This window comes from Salmo salar, chromosome 03 (assembly GCF_965601325.2).
Source record: "Salmo salar chromosome 03, fSalSal1, whole genome shotgun sequence".
In the NCBI taxonomy this organism is placed as follows: Eukaryota; Metazoa; Chordata; class Actinopteri; order Salmoniformes; family Salmonidae; genus Salmo; species Salmo salar.
This window is the reverse complement of record NC_138293.1, coordinates 94,745,001-94,758,803: the sequence shown is the minus strand read 5'-3', so window position 1 is coordinate 94,758,803 and position 13,803 is coordinate 94,745,001. Positions and strand designations below refer to the sequence as shown.

Here is a 13,803-nt window from a genome sequence, read left to right as displayed (position 1 = left end):
GTAATAGTGAGTGTGTTTGTTTAGGTGTCTGTGTCTGTGTCTGTGTGTGTGTGTGTGTGTGTGTGTGTGTGTGTGTGTGTGTGTGTGTGTGTGTGTGTGTGTGTGTGTGTGTGTGTGTGTGTGTGTGTGTGTGTGGCACTGACCTTGTATCCCAGGATGAGTCCATTGCGGTCAGTCTGAGGGACCTCCCCCCAGCGGACCAGGATGCTGCTGGAAGTCGTGGCGAAGGCTGACACATTGGTGGGACCACAGGATGGCACTACACAGAGGTCAGAGGTTAGAATACAGCCTGTGTGTGTGTGTGTGTGTTCAGTACAAGTGTGTTTATGTGTGTGCAGTATGAGTGTGTTAGCTGTCTCCCCAGTCTTACCAGACTCTCTGGTTCTGCCCTGGACAGGCTGGCTCCAGGGCCCAGAACCCATGCCGTTGATGGCCTGAACCCTGACTTCGTACTCTGTCCACTCCTCCAGGTCCTCTATGGTAAACTCCCTCTCCAGCCGGTCACTGATGACATGGGATAGGACCCCTTCCTTAGATGCCGCTCTGGAGTACTGAACCCGGTAACCCACCAACTCCTGGTCCCCATTGTACTCCCACTCTGGAAGAGGCTGGAAAGAGAGGAGGTGGGGAAGAAGGTTGAGAAGGTATGATACACACTGGCTGATAGAGAAACAGAGACTGACTGAAAGAGAAACAGAGACTGACTGACAGAGAGACAGAGACAGACTGACAGAGAGACAGAGACGGACTGGCAGAGAGACAGAGAAACAGAGACTGACTGACAGAGAAACAGAGACTGACTGACAGAGAGACAGAGATACAGAGACTGACTGACAGAGAGACAGAGATACAGAGACTGACTGACAGAGAGACAGAGACGGACTGACAGAGAAACAGAGATACAGAGACTCTGACAGAGAAACAGAGATATAGAGACTGACTGACAGAGAAACAGAGAAACAGAGACTGACTGACAGAGAAACAGAGACTGACTGACAGAGAGACAGAGACTGACTGAGAGAAACAGAGATACAGAGACTGACTGACAGCGAGACAGAGACGGACTGACAGAGAGACAGAGAAACAGAGACTGACTGACAGAGAGACAAAGATACAGAGACTGACTGACAGCGAGACAGAGACGGACTGACAGAGAGACAGAGAAACAGAGACTGACTGACAGAGAGACAAAGATACAGAGACTGACTGACAGCGAGACAGAGACGGACTGACAGAGAGACAAAGATACAGAGACTGACTGACAGAGAAACAGATGGATTGACAGAGATACAGAGACTGACTGACAGAGAGACAGAGATACAGAGACTGACTGACAGAGAGACAGAGATACAGAGACTGACTGACAGAGAGACAGAGATACAGAGACTGACTGACAGAGAAACAGAGATACAGAGACTGACTGACAGAGAGACAGAGATACAGAGACTGACTGACAGAGAAACAGAGATACAGAGACTGACTGACAGAGAAACAGAGATACAGAGACTGACTGACAGAGAAACAGAGATACAGAGACTGACTGACAGAGAGACAGAGATACAGAGACTGACTGACAGAGAGACAGAGATACAGAGACTGACTGACAGAGAAACAGAGATACAGAGACTGACTGACTGACTGTAACGCCCTGGCCATAGAGAGGGTTTTTTGTTCTTTATTTTGGTTAGGCCAGGGTGTTACATTGGGTGGGCGTTCTATGTTCTGTTTCTATGTGTTTGTATTTCTTTGTTTTGGGCCGTGTGTGGCTCCCAAATCAGGCACAGCTGAAGTTCGTTGTTGTTGATTGGGAGTCACACATAAGTGAATGTTTTTCCGTTGGGGTTTTGTGGGTAATTGTTTCTGTTTGTGGTACTGTGTTAAACGTGACAGGACTGTTTTGGTTGTCTGTTTATTGTTTTGTATTGTATAGTGTTCTTGCCGTAATTAAATATATGATGAACACTAACTCCGCTGCATTTTGGTCCACTCTCTCTTCAGACAGCCCTTACACTGACAGAGAAACAGAGAGACAGAGACTGATTGACAGAGAAACAGAGATACAGAGAGACAGAGACTGATTGACAGAGAAACTGAGATACAGACAGACAGAGACTGATTGACAGAGAAACTGAGATACAGACAGACAGAGACTGACAGAGAAACAGAGATACAGAGAGACAGAGACTGATTGACAGAGAAACTGAGATACAGACAGACAGAGACTGATTGACAGAGAAACTGAGATACAGACAGACAGAGACTGACAGAGAAACAGAGATACAGAGAGACAGAAACTGATTGACAGTGAAACTGAGATACAGACAGACAGAGACTGACAGAGAAACAGAGATACAGAGAGACAGAGACTGATTGACAGAGAAACTGAGATACAGACAGACAGAGACTGATTGACAGAGAAACTGAGATACAGACAGACAGAGACTGACAGAGAAACAGAGATACAGAGAGACAGAGACTGATTGACAGAGAAACTGAGATACAGACAGACAGAGACTGATTGACAGAGAAACTGAGATACAGACAGACAGAGACTGACAGAGAAACAGAGATACAGAGAGACAGAGACTGATTGACAGAGAAACTGAGATACAGACAGAGACTGACAGAGAAACAGAGATAGTGTACATGCATGTCTGTGTTCCTTATGCCCTTATGAGGAAAACAATCTAGTCAGGACGCACCACCCATCGGAGCCAGAGGCTGGTCTCTGAGGCTGTTCGGAGGGTGACGTTGTAGGGGGAGATATCTGGAGGCGCCTGAAGGGTCTGGATCTTCCTGGAGGGCTGGCTGGGAGGACTGGTCCCCACTATGTTCACCTGGCGCATACGGAACCTACAGGGGAGGACAGACAGGAAGGTATGGATGTCAACATGGGTTTGACAGGATGTTCTGGTAGGAGCTATGCTTACAACATGGGGACACAGGAATCAGGGTTGGGGTCCAATTCCAATTCAATTCAGAGGGTATGGACTTTTTTGCTCATGAATTGAATGTTGATCCCTTTGAAGTGGAATAGAGTCCAACTCTGATGGGTGTATTGTGTGGTCAGTATGTGACTACCAGAATAACTATGTGAGTACATGTATCAGGTGTAGTGTTAGGGACTTGTTATAGCTGTACTAGTGATGTTGTACTGTATCTAAAGGAGGTGTAGTGTTAGGTACCTGTTGTAGCTGTACTAGTGATGTTGTACTGTATCTATAGGAGGTGTAGTGTTAGGTACCTGGTGTAGCTGTACTAGTGATGTTGTACTGTATCTATAGGAGGTGTAGTGTTAGGTACCTGTTGTACTAGTGATGTTGTACTGTATCTATAGGAGGTGTAGTGTTAGGTACCTGTTGTACTAGTGATGTTGTACTGTATCTATAGGAGGTGTAGTGTTAGGTACCTGTTGTAGCTGTACTAGTGATGTTGTACTGTATCTATAGGAGGTGTAGTGTTAGGTACCTGTTGTATCTGTACTAGTGATGTTGTACTGTACCTATAGGAGGTGTAGGGGTTCAGTTCCAGGACCTCCAGGGAACGGGCATCAGGCTCGTTGGGCAACTGGTGGACCATCACCCACTCCTCATTCTCCCCGATTATACCAATCTAGAGAGGGTATATAATAATGGGGGGGTGGGGGAGATGGGGGTTTTGAGAGGGAAGAGGGAGAAGGAGAGAGAGAGAAAGAGAGAGAGAGAGAGAGAGAAGAGAGATGGAGAGAAAGAGAGAGAGAGAGAGAGAGAGAGAGAGAAAATGAGAAACTATGATTTTTTTAATTCACTTAAAGTTTGATTGATTGATTGCTCCCTTGCTTGATTCATTGATTTATTGATTGATTGGATGTGTCTCCCACCTGTGCCTCGACCTGCCAGCGTGAGATGGATGTCTTGCCGTCATAGCCAGGTTTAAACTGCAGGGCCACAGACCGGGGGCCGATGTTGGAGATGGCTATGTTGGTTGGCGGGCCTGGCATCTCTGTATAGGGAGGAGGAAAGACACAATGAGATTAGGGACGGAGATAAAGGAGGAGGGACACAGTGAGATCAGGGACAGTGATAAAGGAGGAGGGACACAGTGAGATCAGGGACGGAGATAAAGGAAGAGAGACACAGTGAGATCAGGGACGGAGATAAAGGAAGAGAGACACAGTGAGATCAGGGATGGAGATAAAGGAAGAGAGACACAGTGAGATCAGGGATAGGGTTAGGGGAGTGAGGTTATGGTTAGGGGGGAGGAACTAACCTGGGGTAGAGCTAGAGGGGAGGTACTAACCTGGGGGAGGGTTAGAGGGGAGGTACTAACCTGGGGGAGGGTTAGGGGGAGGTACTAACCTGGGGAGGGTTAGGGGGAGGTACTAACCTGGGGTAGAGTTAGAGGGGAGGTATTAACCTGGGGGAGGGTTAGGGGGAGGTACTAACCTGGGGAGGTACTAACCTGGGGTAGAGTTAGAGGGGAGGTATTAACCTGGGGGTAGAGTTAGGGGGAGGTACTAACCTGGGGGTAGAGTTAGGGGGAGGTACTAACCTGGGGGTAGAGTTAGGGGGAGGTTCTAACCTGGGGGTAGAGTTAGGGGGAGGTACTAACCTGGGGGTAGAGTTAGAGGGGAGGTATTAACCTGGGGGTAGAGTTAGGGGGAGGTTCTAACCTGGGGGTAGAGTTAGGGGGAGGTACTAACCTGGGGGTAGAGTTAGGGGGAGGTACTAACCTGGGGGTAGAGTTAGGGGGAGGTACTAACCTGGGGGTAGAGTTAGGGGGAGGTACTAACCTGGGGGTAGAGTTAGGGGGAGGTACTAACCTGGGGGTAGAGTTAGAGGGGAGGTATTAACCTGGGGGTAGAGTTAGGGGGAGGTTCTAACCTGGGGGTAGAGTTAGGGGGAGGTACTAACCTGGGGGTAGAGTTAGGGGGAGGTACTAACCTGGGGGTAGAGTAAGGGGGAGGTTCTAACCTGGGGGTAGAGTTAGGGGGAGGTACTAACCTGGGGGTAGAGTTAGGGGGAGGTACTAACCTGGGGGTAGAGTTAGGGGGAGGTACTAACCTGGGGGTAGAGTTAGGGGGAGGTACTAACCTGGGGGTAGAGTTAGGGGGAGGTTCTAACCTGGGGGTAGAGTTAGGGGGAGGTACTAACCTGGGGGTAGAGTTAGGGGGAGGTACTAACCTGGGGGTAGAGTTAGGGGGAGGTACTAACCTGGGGGTAGAGTTAGGGGGAGGTACTAACCTGGGGGTAGAGTTAGGGGGAGGTACTAACCTGGGGGTAGAGTTAGGGGGAGGTACTAACCTGGGGGTAGAGTTAGGGGGAGGTTCTAACCTGGGGGTAGAGTTAGGGGGAGGTACTAACCTGGGGGTAGAGTTAGGGGGAGGTACTAACCTGGGGGTAGAGTTAGGGGGAGGTACTAACCTGGGGGTAGAGTTAGGGGGAGGTACTAACCTGGGGGAACTCCAGATGATATAGTAGAAGAAGACAGTTGACCCTGTCCCTTGGAGGTCATCCCAGCCACCTGGATGGTGTAGGTGGTGAGGGCGGTCAGCCCGGTGACTCGGTACTCCTGGGTCAGGTTAGGGAGGTAGTGGGTTACCCGGGTGTTGGTCCGGTTAAACTCCTCCCACGAGATACGGTAGCCTGTAGGAGAGGGACATCACAGCTGGTTAGACTGATACAGAGGACATATGAAGACTACAATACAATACTGTAGGAGAGAGACATCACAGCTGGTTAGACTGATATAGAGGACATATGAACAGACTACAATACAATACTGTAGGAGAGGGACATCACAGCTGGTTAGACTGATACAGAGGACATATGAAGACTACAATACAATACTGTTGGAGAGAGACATCACAGCTGGTTAGACTGATACAGAGGACATATGAACAGACTACAATACAATACTGTAGGAGAGAGACATCACAGCTGGTTAGACTGATACAGAGGACATATGAAGACTAGAATACAATACTGTAGGAGAGAGACATCACAGCTGGTTAGACTGATACAGAGGGCATATGAACAGACTACAATACAATACTGTAGGAGAGAGACATCACAGCTGGTTAGACTGATACAGAGGGCATATGAAGACTACAATACAATACTGTAGGAGAGAGACATCACAGCTGGTTAGACTGATACAGAGGGCATATGAACAGACTACAATACAATACTGTAGGAGAGAGACATCACAGCTGGTTAGACTGATACAGAGGGCATATGAAGACTAGAATACAACTGACTAGATATCCCCCTTTCCCTTTCCCTATAGAAGTGAATAGAATGGAATAGAATACATCTTTGTTGGCCATTTGCACAGAAATTGATACTTTAGCAACCACAGTACCCAACCAAACACAGCACACATCCAACAAACAGGGTCAACCATAGACCATGCCTACAGTAGGCCTAGTTATCTGTGAGGACTCTGATCTTCTAGTTGGGGTCTTTCCAGAGAGGGTTAGGGTTAGATACTGTACTATAGTAGGTGAAGTACCTGTGAGGACTCCATTCTTCTTGTTGAGGTCTTTCCAGAGAGGGTTATTGTTAGATACTCTACTATACTAGGTACAGTACCTGTGAGGACTCCATTCTTCTCATTGGGGTCTTTCCAGCTGACCTTCAGAGATGTGTCCAGGATCTCTGTAAAGCTCAGGTGACCAACGGCACCAGGCGCTGGACACACACAAGGCAAGGATTATACAGTGAGTGTCCAGTATGTTTAGTGCACAAGTATCGTATACTTTAGAGTAGTACCATATACTTTAGAGTAGTACCATATACTTTACAGGAGTACCATATACTTTACAGTAGTACCATATACTTTGCAGTAGTACCATATACTTTACAGTAGTTTCATATACTTTGCAGAAGTACCATATACTTTGCAGTAGTACCATATACTTTGCAGTAGTATCATATACTTTACAGTGGTGCCATATACTTTGCAGTTGCACCATATACTTTACAGTAGTATCATATACTTTACAGTAGTACCAAATACTTTGCAGTTGTACCATATACTATATACTTTATAGTAGTATCATATACTTTACAGTGGTGCCATATACTTTGCAGTTGCACCATATACTTTACAGTAGTATCATATACTTTACAGTAGTACCAAATACTTTGCAGTTGTACCATATACCATATACTTTACAGTAGTATCATACACTTTACGGTAGTACCAAATACTTTGCAGTAGTATCATACACTTTACAGTAGTACAATATACTTTGCAGTAGTGTATTGGGTCTGTAATAGTTTGGGGGTAGTTTTACCCGGGCCAATTTGTGACAGACTGAGCTGTACTGCGCTGGCCCAGTTACGCATACAAAGAATATCTGAGCCAACACAGTACAGTCCGGGGCCTGCGGGTCAATAGAATAATGTGGAAATAGAATTGCTTTTGTCTGTGCCCGTGAGACAGTGTCTTCATGAGTGCCTACAGGTTTGGTATAATTATGTGATTGTGGTACTCACTGTCTTCATGAGTGCCTACAGGTTTGGTATAATTATGTGATTGTGGTACTCACTGTCTTCATGAGTGCCTACAGGTTTGGTATAATTATGTGATTGTGGTACTCACTGTCTTCATGAGTGCCTACAGGTTTGGTATAATTATGTGACTGTGGTACTCACTGTCTTCATGAGTGCCTACAGGTTTGGTATAATTATGTGATTGTGGTACTCACTGTCTTCATGAGTGCCTACAGGTTTGGTATAATTATGTGATTGTGGTACTCACTGTCTTCATGAGTGCCTACAGGTTTGGTATAATTATGTGACTGTGGTACTCACTGTCTTCATGAGTGCCTACAGGTTTGGTATAATTATGTGATTGTGGTACTCACTGTCTTCATGAGTGCCTACAGGTTTGGTATAATTATGTGACTGTGGTACTCACTGTCTTCATGAGTGCGTACAGGTTTGGTATAGTTATGTGACTGTGGTACTCACTGTCTTCGTGAGTGCGTAGTCTGTGAGGCGGGCTGCGAGGGCCGTCTCCAGGCATAGTGAAACACAGGACAGAGGTGTAGTACTCTGTGAACTTCTTCAGTCCCGTCACATAGCCCACATGCACGCTGTCCTGGAAGTTAGGTCTCACTGTCACCATGGTAACATCCTCCTCGTGACCCGGCTCCCATGCCAACAGCTGGAAACAGACGGAGGGATAGTTTAAAAATGTCATAAGAGAAAAGACAACAAAACACTGCAGCTGGTTTATAGTGATCTGTTGAGGCACTGGTACGTCTAATGCTGGAGAATGCAGTTCTTATTCTAACCACTAGAGGGCAGTGTATGACAGTACAGAGATGTATTTACAGAACAGGTCGTTCTCCTGCACATCCAATAAGAATATTTGTCTCTGGTAAGGGTCTCTGCTCTCTGTTGCCCACCTTGTATCCCTGGTTGATGCCGTTGATGAACTGAGGGCTAGGAGCTGACCAGGTCAGCCTGATTGTAGAGGAGTTGAATGGCTCAGCCTGGACATTACCTGGTGGGACAGTGGGGACTGGGAAAGAGATGGAGGGAGATACGGGAGGGAGATACGAGAGAGAGAGAGAGAGAGAAAACATGAGGTAGGAAGAGAAGGAGGATGACTGAATAACCGGCCCTCAGAAAGCTGCAGAGGAGCTTCTGGCACGGCGTGGGCTTGTGGGGGTTCTATGTTCCACAGAGAGCTAAGAGAAGTACGTCACTTCTCAACCCTTAAAGCTGGAGAACTGTGTTTAACCATGTGACTGTGAAATGGACTTCATCCATCCTCACCTCCCTGCAGGGTCCACTCTGTAACCTTGTGGCTGTAGGTACCCCTCCCAGCCCTGTTGTAGGCTGCCACCTCAATCTCATAGTTAGTCCAGATGATGAGGTCCTCCAGGAGTAGGTTATTCTGGTCTGGCCTGGTGATGTTCTTCATCTGACAGTCCACTGGTAGACCTGACAGACAGTACCTAGGAGGGGAGAGAGAGAGGGATGGTTAGACAGTGCAGAAAGGGAAAAGTGAGGGTGAAAAGACATGGAAGGAGAGGAGGAAGACATTAGGATTGTGACCATGACCCAAGTGGTGTTATACAGGTTAATAACCAAGATGAATGTCATTGACCCCCTCCATCTTCAACCTGGACCAATCTGCTCTGTGTCTCACCTGATGATGTATCCCTGGAGCGGTCCATTCTGGTGGCTCTCCGGGGGTGGTTGCCACTGGATCATGATGGACTGGTTGGTACGACCACTGGCAATCACCGTCTGAGGAGGGGCACTGGGAGGCTCCTCTGGTAGAGAGAGTCTGGTGGGAGAGAGAGAGGGAGAGAGAGGGAGAGAGAGATAGGGAAGAGAGAAAACTGGCATGAATTAACAAGTGTTTCTGAATATTTCCATGTCTTTTCGTTATGTAATCGTTAAAAGAGAGTGTGTGTGTGTGTGTGTGTGTGTGTGTGTGTGTGTGTGTGTGTGTGTGTGTGTGTGTGTGTGTGTGTGTGTGTGTGTGTGTGTAAAGGCAGCACAAAGCAGAGTTGGTCAGACCATCATTGTCACTGATCTCTCTAACTAAGGGCTGTCTGTGTCTATGCCACAGTAAAAGGCTCTGTGATGTCTCTCCCTCAGAGAGCTGTCTCTTCAGCTCAGCTACCATCGAAGAAGTCATGGGCTGCGTCCCAAATGACTCTGTAGTCCATTTGGAGTGCAGTAGAGCCCTATAGGTCCTGGTCAAATGTAGTACACTGTAAAGGGAAAAGAGAGCCGTTTGGGATGCATATGCAGTTAAAGTAGGCTAACGCCACTGAAGGATTCCAGTGAGACTTAATTTAAGTTGACATCTCAATTTCTCTTCTGTGCATAGAAACAGAGAAGTGCTGTTCTGGAGCATAGACAGAGGCAGAGAGAGAGAGAGAGAGAGATATTTGTTCGTTTTGCCTTTTGTACTTCAAGTATTTGCACATTGTTATAACACTGTACATAGTTATAATATGACATTTGAAATGTCTTTATTCTTTTGGCAATGTAAAAATATGTTTCCCATGCCAATAAAGCCCATTGAAATGAATTGAATTGAGAGAGAGCGATTAAGAGAGGGAGGTAGGGTGAAGGATAAAGCAGTCTTAAGGATCAAAGGAGGATGTGTGGGGAGGGAGAAAGATAGAAAGAGGGATGGATGGACAGCCAGACAGATATGAGGAAGGGAGGGGTTGTAGTAGTTAGTATGTCTCTGAGGGTGTGTAGTAGTTAGTATGTCTCTGAGGATGACTAGTAGTTAGTATGTCTCTGAGGGTGTGTAGTAGTTAGTGTGTCTCTGAGGGTGTGCAGTAGTTAGTATGTCTCTGAGGATGTGTAGTAGTTAGTATGTCTCTGAGGGTGTGTAGTAGTTAGTATGTCTCTGAGGGTGTGTAGTAGTTAGTATGTCTCTGAGGGTGTGTAGTAGTTAGTATGTCTCTGAGGATGTGTAGTAGTTTGTATGTCTCTGAGGGTGTGTAGTAGTTAGTGTGTCTCTGAGGGTGTGCAGTAGTTAGTATGTCTCTGAGGGTGTGTAGTAGTTAGTGTGTCTCAGAGGATGTGAAGTAGTTAGTATGTCTCTGAGGGTGTGTAGTAGTTAGTATGTCTCTGAGGATGTGTAGTAGTTAGTGTGTCTCTGAGGATGTGTAGTAGTTAGTGTGTCTCAGAGGATGTGAAGTAGTTAGTATGTCTCTGAGGGTGTGTAGTAGTTAGTATGTCTCTGAGGATGTGTAGTAGTTAGTGTGTCTCAGAGGATGTGTAGTAGTTAGTATGTCTCTGAGGGTGTGTAGTAGTTAGTATGTCTCTGAGGATGTGTAGTAGTTAGTATGTCTCTGAGGGTGTGTAGTAGTTAGTATGTCTCTGAGGGTGTGTGTAGTAGTTAGTATGTCTCTGAGGGTGAGTGTAGTAGTTAGTATGTCTCTGAGGATGTGTAGTAGTTAGTGTGTCTCTGAGGATGTGTAGTAGTTAGTATGTCTCTGAGGATGTGTAGTAGTTAGTATGTCTCTGAGGGTGTGTGTAGTAGTTAGTATGTCTCTGAGGGTGAGTGTAGTAGTTAGTATGTCTCTGAGGATGTGTAGTAGTTAGTGTGTCTCTGAGGATGTGTAGTAGTTAGTATGTCTCTGAGGATGTGTAGTAGTTAGTATGTCTCTGAGGGTGTGTAGTAGTTAGTATGTCTCTGAGGGTGTGTAGTAGTTAGTATGTCTCTGAGGGTGTGTGTAGTAGTTAATATGTCTCTGAGGGTGTGTAGTAGTTAGTATGTCTCTGAGGGTGTGTGTAGTAGTTAGTATGTCTCTGAGGATGTGTAGTAGTTAGTATGTCTCTGAGGATGTGTAGTAGTTAGTATGTCTCTGAGGATGTGTAGTAGTTAGTATGTCTCTGAGGATGTGTAGTAGTTAGTATGTCTCTGAGGGTGTGTAGTAGTTAGTGTGTCTCTCAGGGTGTGTAGTAGTTAGTGTGTCTCTCAGGGTGTGTAGTAGTTAGTATGTCTCTCAGGGTGTGTGTGTTAAGCTATGTCTAAGGCGTCAACAGTACTCTGGGGATTTGACTTTCTGTTTGAAGCTCTGACTCATTCAGCCCTCTGTATTTCTCTAAAGACACAGAGAGTCAGAGAGAGAGAGAGAGAGAGAGAGAGAGAGAGAGAGAGAGAGAGAGAGAGAGCAGTAGCTGGGTCATCACACCCATGGTTTTTCACACAGCAGTATTTTGCAGGGTCAGCTCACTCCTAGTTATCAAACACACGCACACTCACACAGTCATTCCCATGTTTGAGAAAAACCTTGTGGACTTCTGAGAGACTAGTCAGAGAGTCAACACTGAACCACAGAGAAGGGAAGGAACAGGTTGGGTGATATTCAGTGGGGAGAAAATATTTTTGAAACAGGGAGGTACTTGAACTTGTCCAATGAGGACAAATATTAGTTTTTCCGTTGCAAAAGGTTTTTCTATGGTGTACCCTACTGACCACAACCCAGTTTGTAAAAAAACTGTGAACAGTTTACTGATGTTTTCTTGAGGTTTTCTTGCTCTAACACATCTCTCTCCCTCTGTAACAACTGCTGATGCCAATGGGATTTACAAATGAATGTGATTGATTGAACTATGAAAGACAGGCAGACACCATTCATATATATCTCTGGGATTCTCCTGGTTAAATAAAGGATACATGAAAATTAAAACCCACCGGTCAGTCTCCTTGCTGAACTGTCCCCTGCCCACGTCGTTGACCGCACACAGCCTGAACTGGTAGGACCGTGCTGGGATCAAACCACCCACGGTCACCCCGGTCGACTCTGGTTCGATATTGGCCAGGAGCACTGTCCACGGGGCATCTACGACAGACAGACAGAGAGAGAGAGAGAGAGAGAGAGAGAGAGAGAGAAATAAAGAAAGAGAGAGAATTAAAGAGAGAGAGTGAAAGAGAGAGAGCGAGAGAGAGACACAGAGAGAGAGAGAGAGAGAGAGAGAGACACACACACACACAGAGTGAGTGAGAGAGAGAGAGTGAGAGAGAGAGAGAGAGAGAGAGAGAGACACACACACACACACACACACACACACACAGAGAGAGTGAGTGAGAGAGAAAGAGAGAGCCTGAGTCAATGTTTGCCCGAAAGGACAACATCTGAGCATCTTGAGACTACAGTATCACTTCTGTAAACCGAGACTAGTATTCCCGCTGTAGTATTCTGTTCATAGTGTTTAGTATTCCCGCTGTAGTATTCTGTTCATAGTATTCAGTATTCCCGCTGTAGAATTCTGTTCATAGTGTTTAGTGTTCAGTATTCCAGCTGTAGTATTCTGTTCATAGTGTTTAGTGTTCAGTTTTCCCGCTGTAGTATTCTGTTCATAGTGTTTAGTATTCCCGCTGTAGTATTCTGTTCATAGTGTTTAGTGTTTAGTATTCCCGCTGTAGTATTCTGTTCATAGTGTTTAGTATTCCTGCTGTAGTATTCTGTTCATAGTGTTTAGTGTTTAGTATTCCTGCTGTAGTATTCTGTTCATAGTGTTTAGTGTTTAGTATTCCAACTGTAGTATTCTGTTCATAGTGTTTAGTATTCAGTATTCCAGCTGTAGTATTCTGTTCATAGTGTTCAGTATTCAGTATTCCAGCTGTAGTATTCTGTTCATAGTGTTCAGTATTCAATAGTCCAGCTGTAGTATTCTGTTCATAGTGTTTAGTATTCAGTATTCCAGCTGCAGTATTCTGTTCATAGTGTTCAGTATTCAGTATTCCAGCTGTAGTATTCTGTTCATAGTGTTCAGTATTCAATATTCCAGCTGTAGTATTCTGTTCATAGTGTTTAGTGTTTAGTATTCCACCTGTAGTATTCTGTTCATAGTGTTTAGTGTTCAGTATTCCACCTGTAGTATTCTGTTCATAGTGTTTAGTGTTCAGTATTCCAGCTGTAGTATTCTGTTCATAGTGTTTAGTGTTCAGTATTCCCGCTGTAGTATTCTTTTCATAGTGTTTAGTGTTCAGTATTCCAGCTGTAGTATTCTGTTCATGGTGTTTAGTGTTCAGTATTCCAGCTGTAGTATTCTGTTCATAGTGTTTAGTGTCCCAGCTGTAGTATTCTGTTCACAGTGTTTAGTATTCCTGCTGTAGTATTCTGTTCATAGTGTTTAGTGTTTAGTATTCCTGCTGTAGTATTCTGTTCATAGTGTTTAGTGTTTAGTATTCCAGCTGTAGTATTCTGTTCATAGTGTTTAGTATTCAGTATTCCAGCTGTAGTATTCTGTTCATAGTGTTCAGTATTCAGTATTCCAGCTGTAGTATTCTGTTCATAGTGTTCAGTATTCAGTATTCCAGCTG

General features: G+C 45.4%; 1 protein-coding gene across 2 annotated transcripts in view; it reads right to left on the bottom strand.

Annotated features, from left to right (window-relative positions):
* Positions 1 to 13,803, bottom strand: part of LOC106568787 (protein sidekick-2) — a 767,299-nt gene that overhangs the window by 39,322 nt on the left and 714,174 nt on the right. For both annotated transcript variants that reach the window (XM_045715764.2, XM_045715765.2), the window contains exons 15-26: positions 12,172 to 12,319; positions 9,148 to 9,288; positions 8,772 to 8,953; positions 8,399 to 8,514; positions 7,959 to 8,154; positions 6,573 to 6,671; positions 5,433 to 5,624; positions 3,860 to 3,981; positions 3,503 to 3,612; positions 2,703 to 2,853; positions 371 to 608; positions 144 to 259 (exon numbers count right to left, since the gene is read on the bottom strand). In XM_045715764.2, coding sequence (XP_045571720.1) covers positions 144 to 259; positions 371 to 608; positions 2,703 to 2,853; positions 3,503 to 3,612; positions 3,860 to 3,981; positions 5,433 to 5,624; positions 6,573 to 6,671; positions 7,959 to 8,154; positions 8,399 to 8,514; positions 8,772 to 8,953; positions 9,148 to 9,288; positions 12,172 to 12,319 — 1,811 coding nt within the window. The remainder of the gene's footprint in view (positions 1 to 143; positions 260 to 370; positions 609 to 2,702; positions 2,854 to 3,502; positions 3,613 to 3,859; positions 3,982 to 5,432; positions 5,625 to 6,572; positions 6,672 to 7,958; positions 8,155 to 8,398; positions 8,515 to 8,771; positions 8,954 to 9,147; positions 9,289 to 12,171; positions 12,320 to 13,803) is intronic.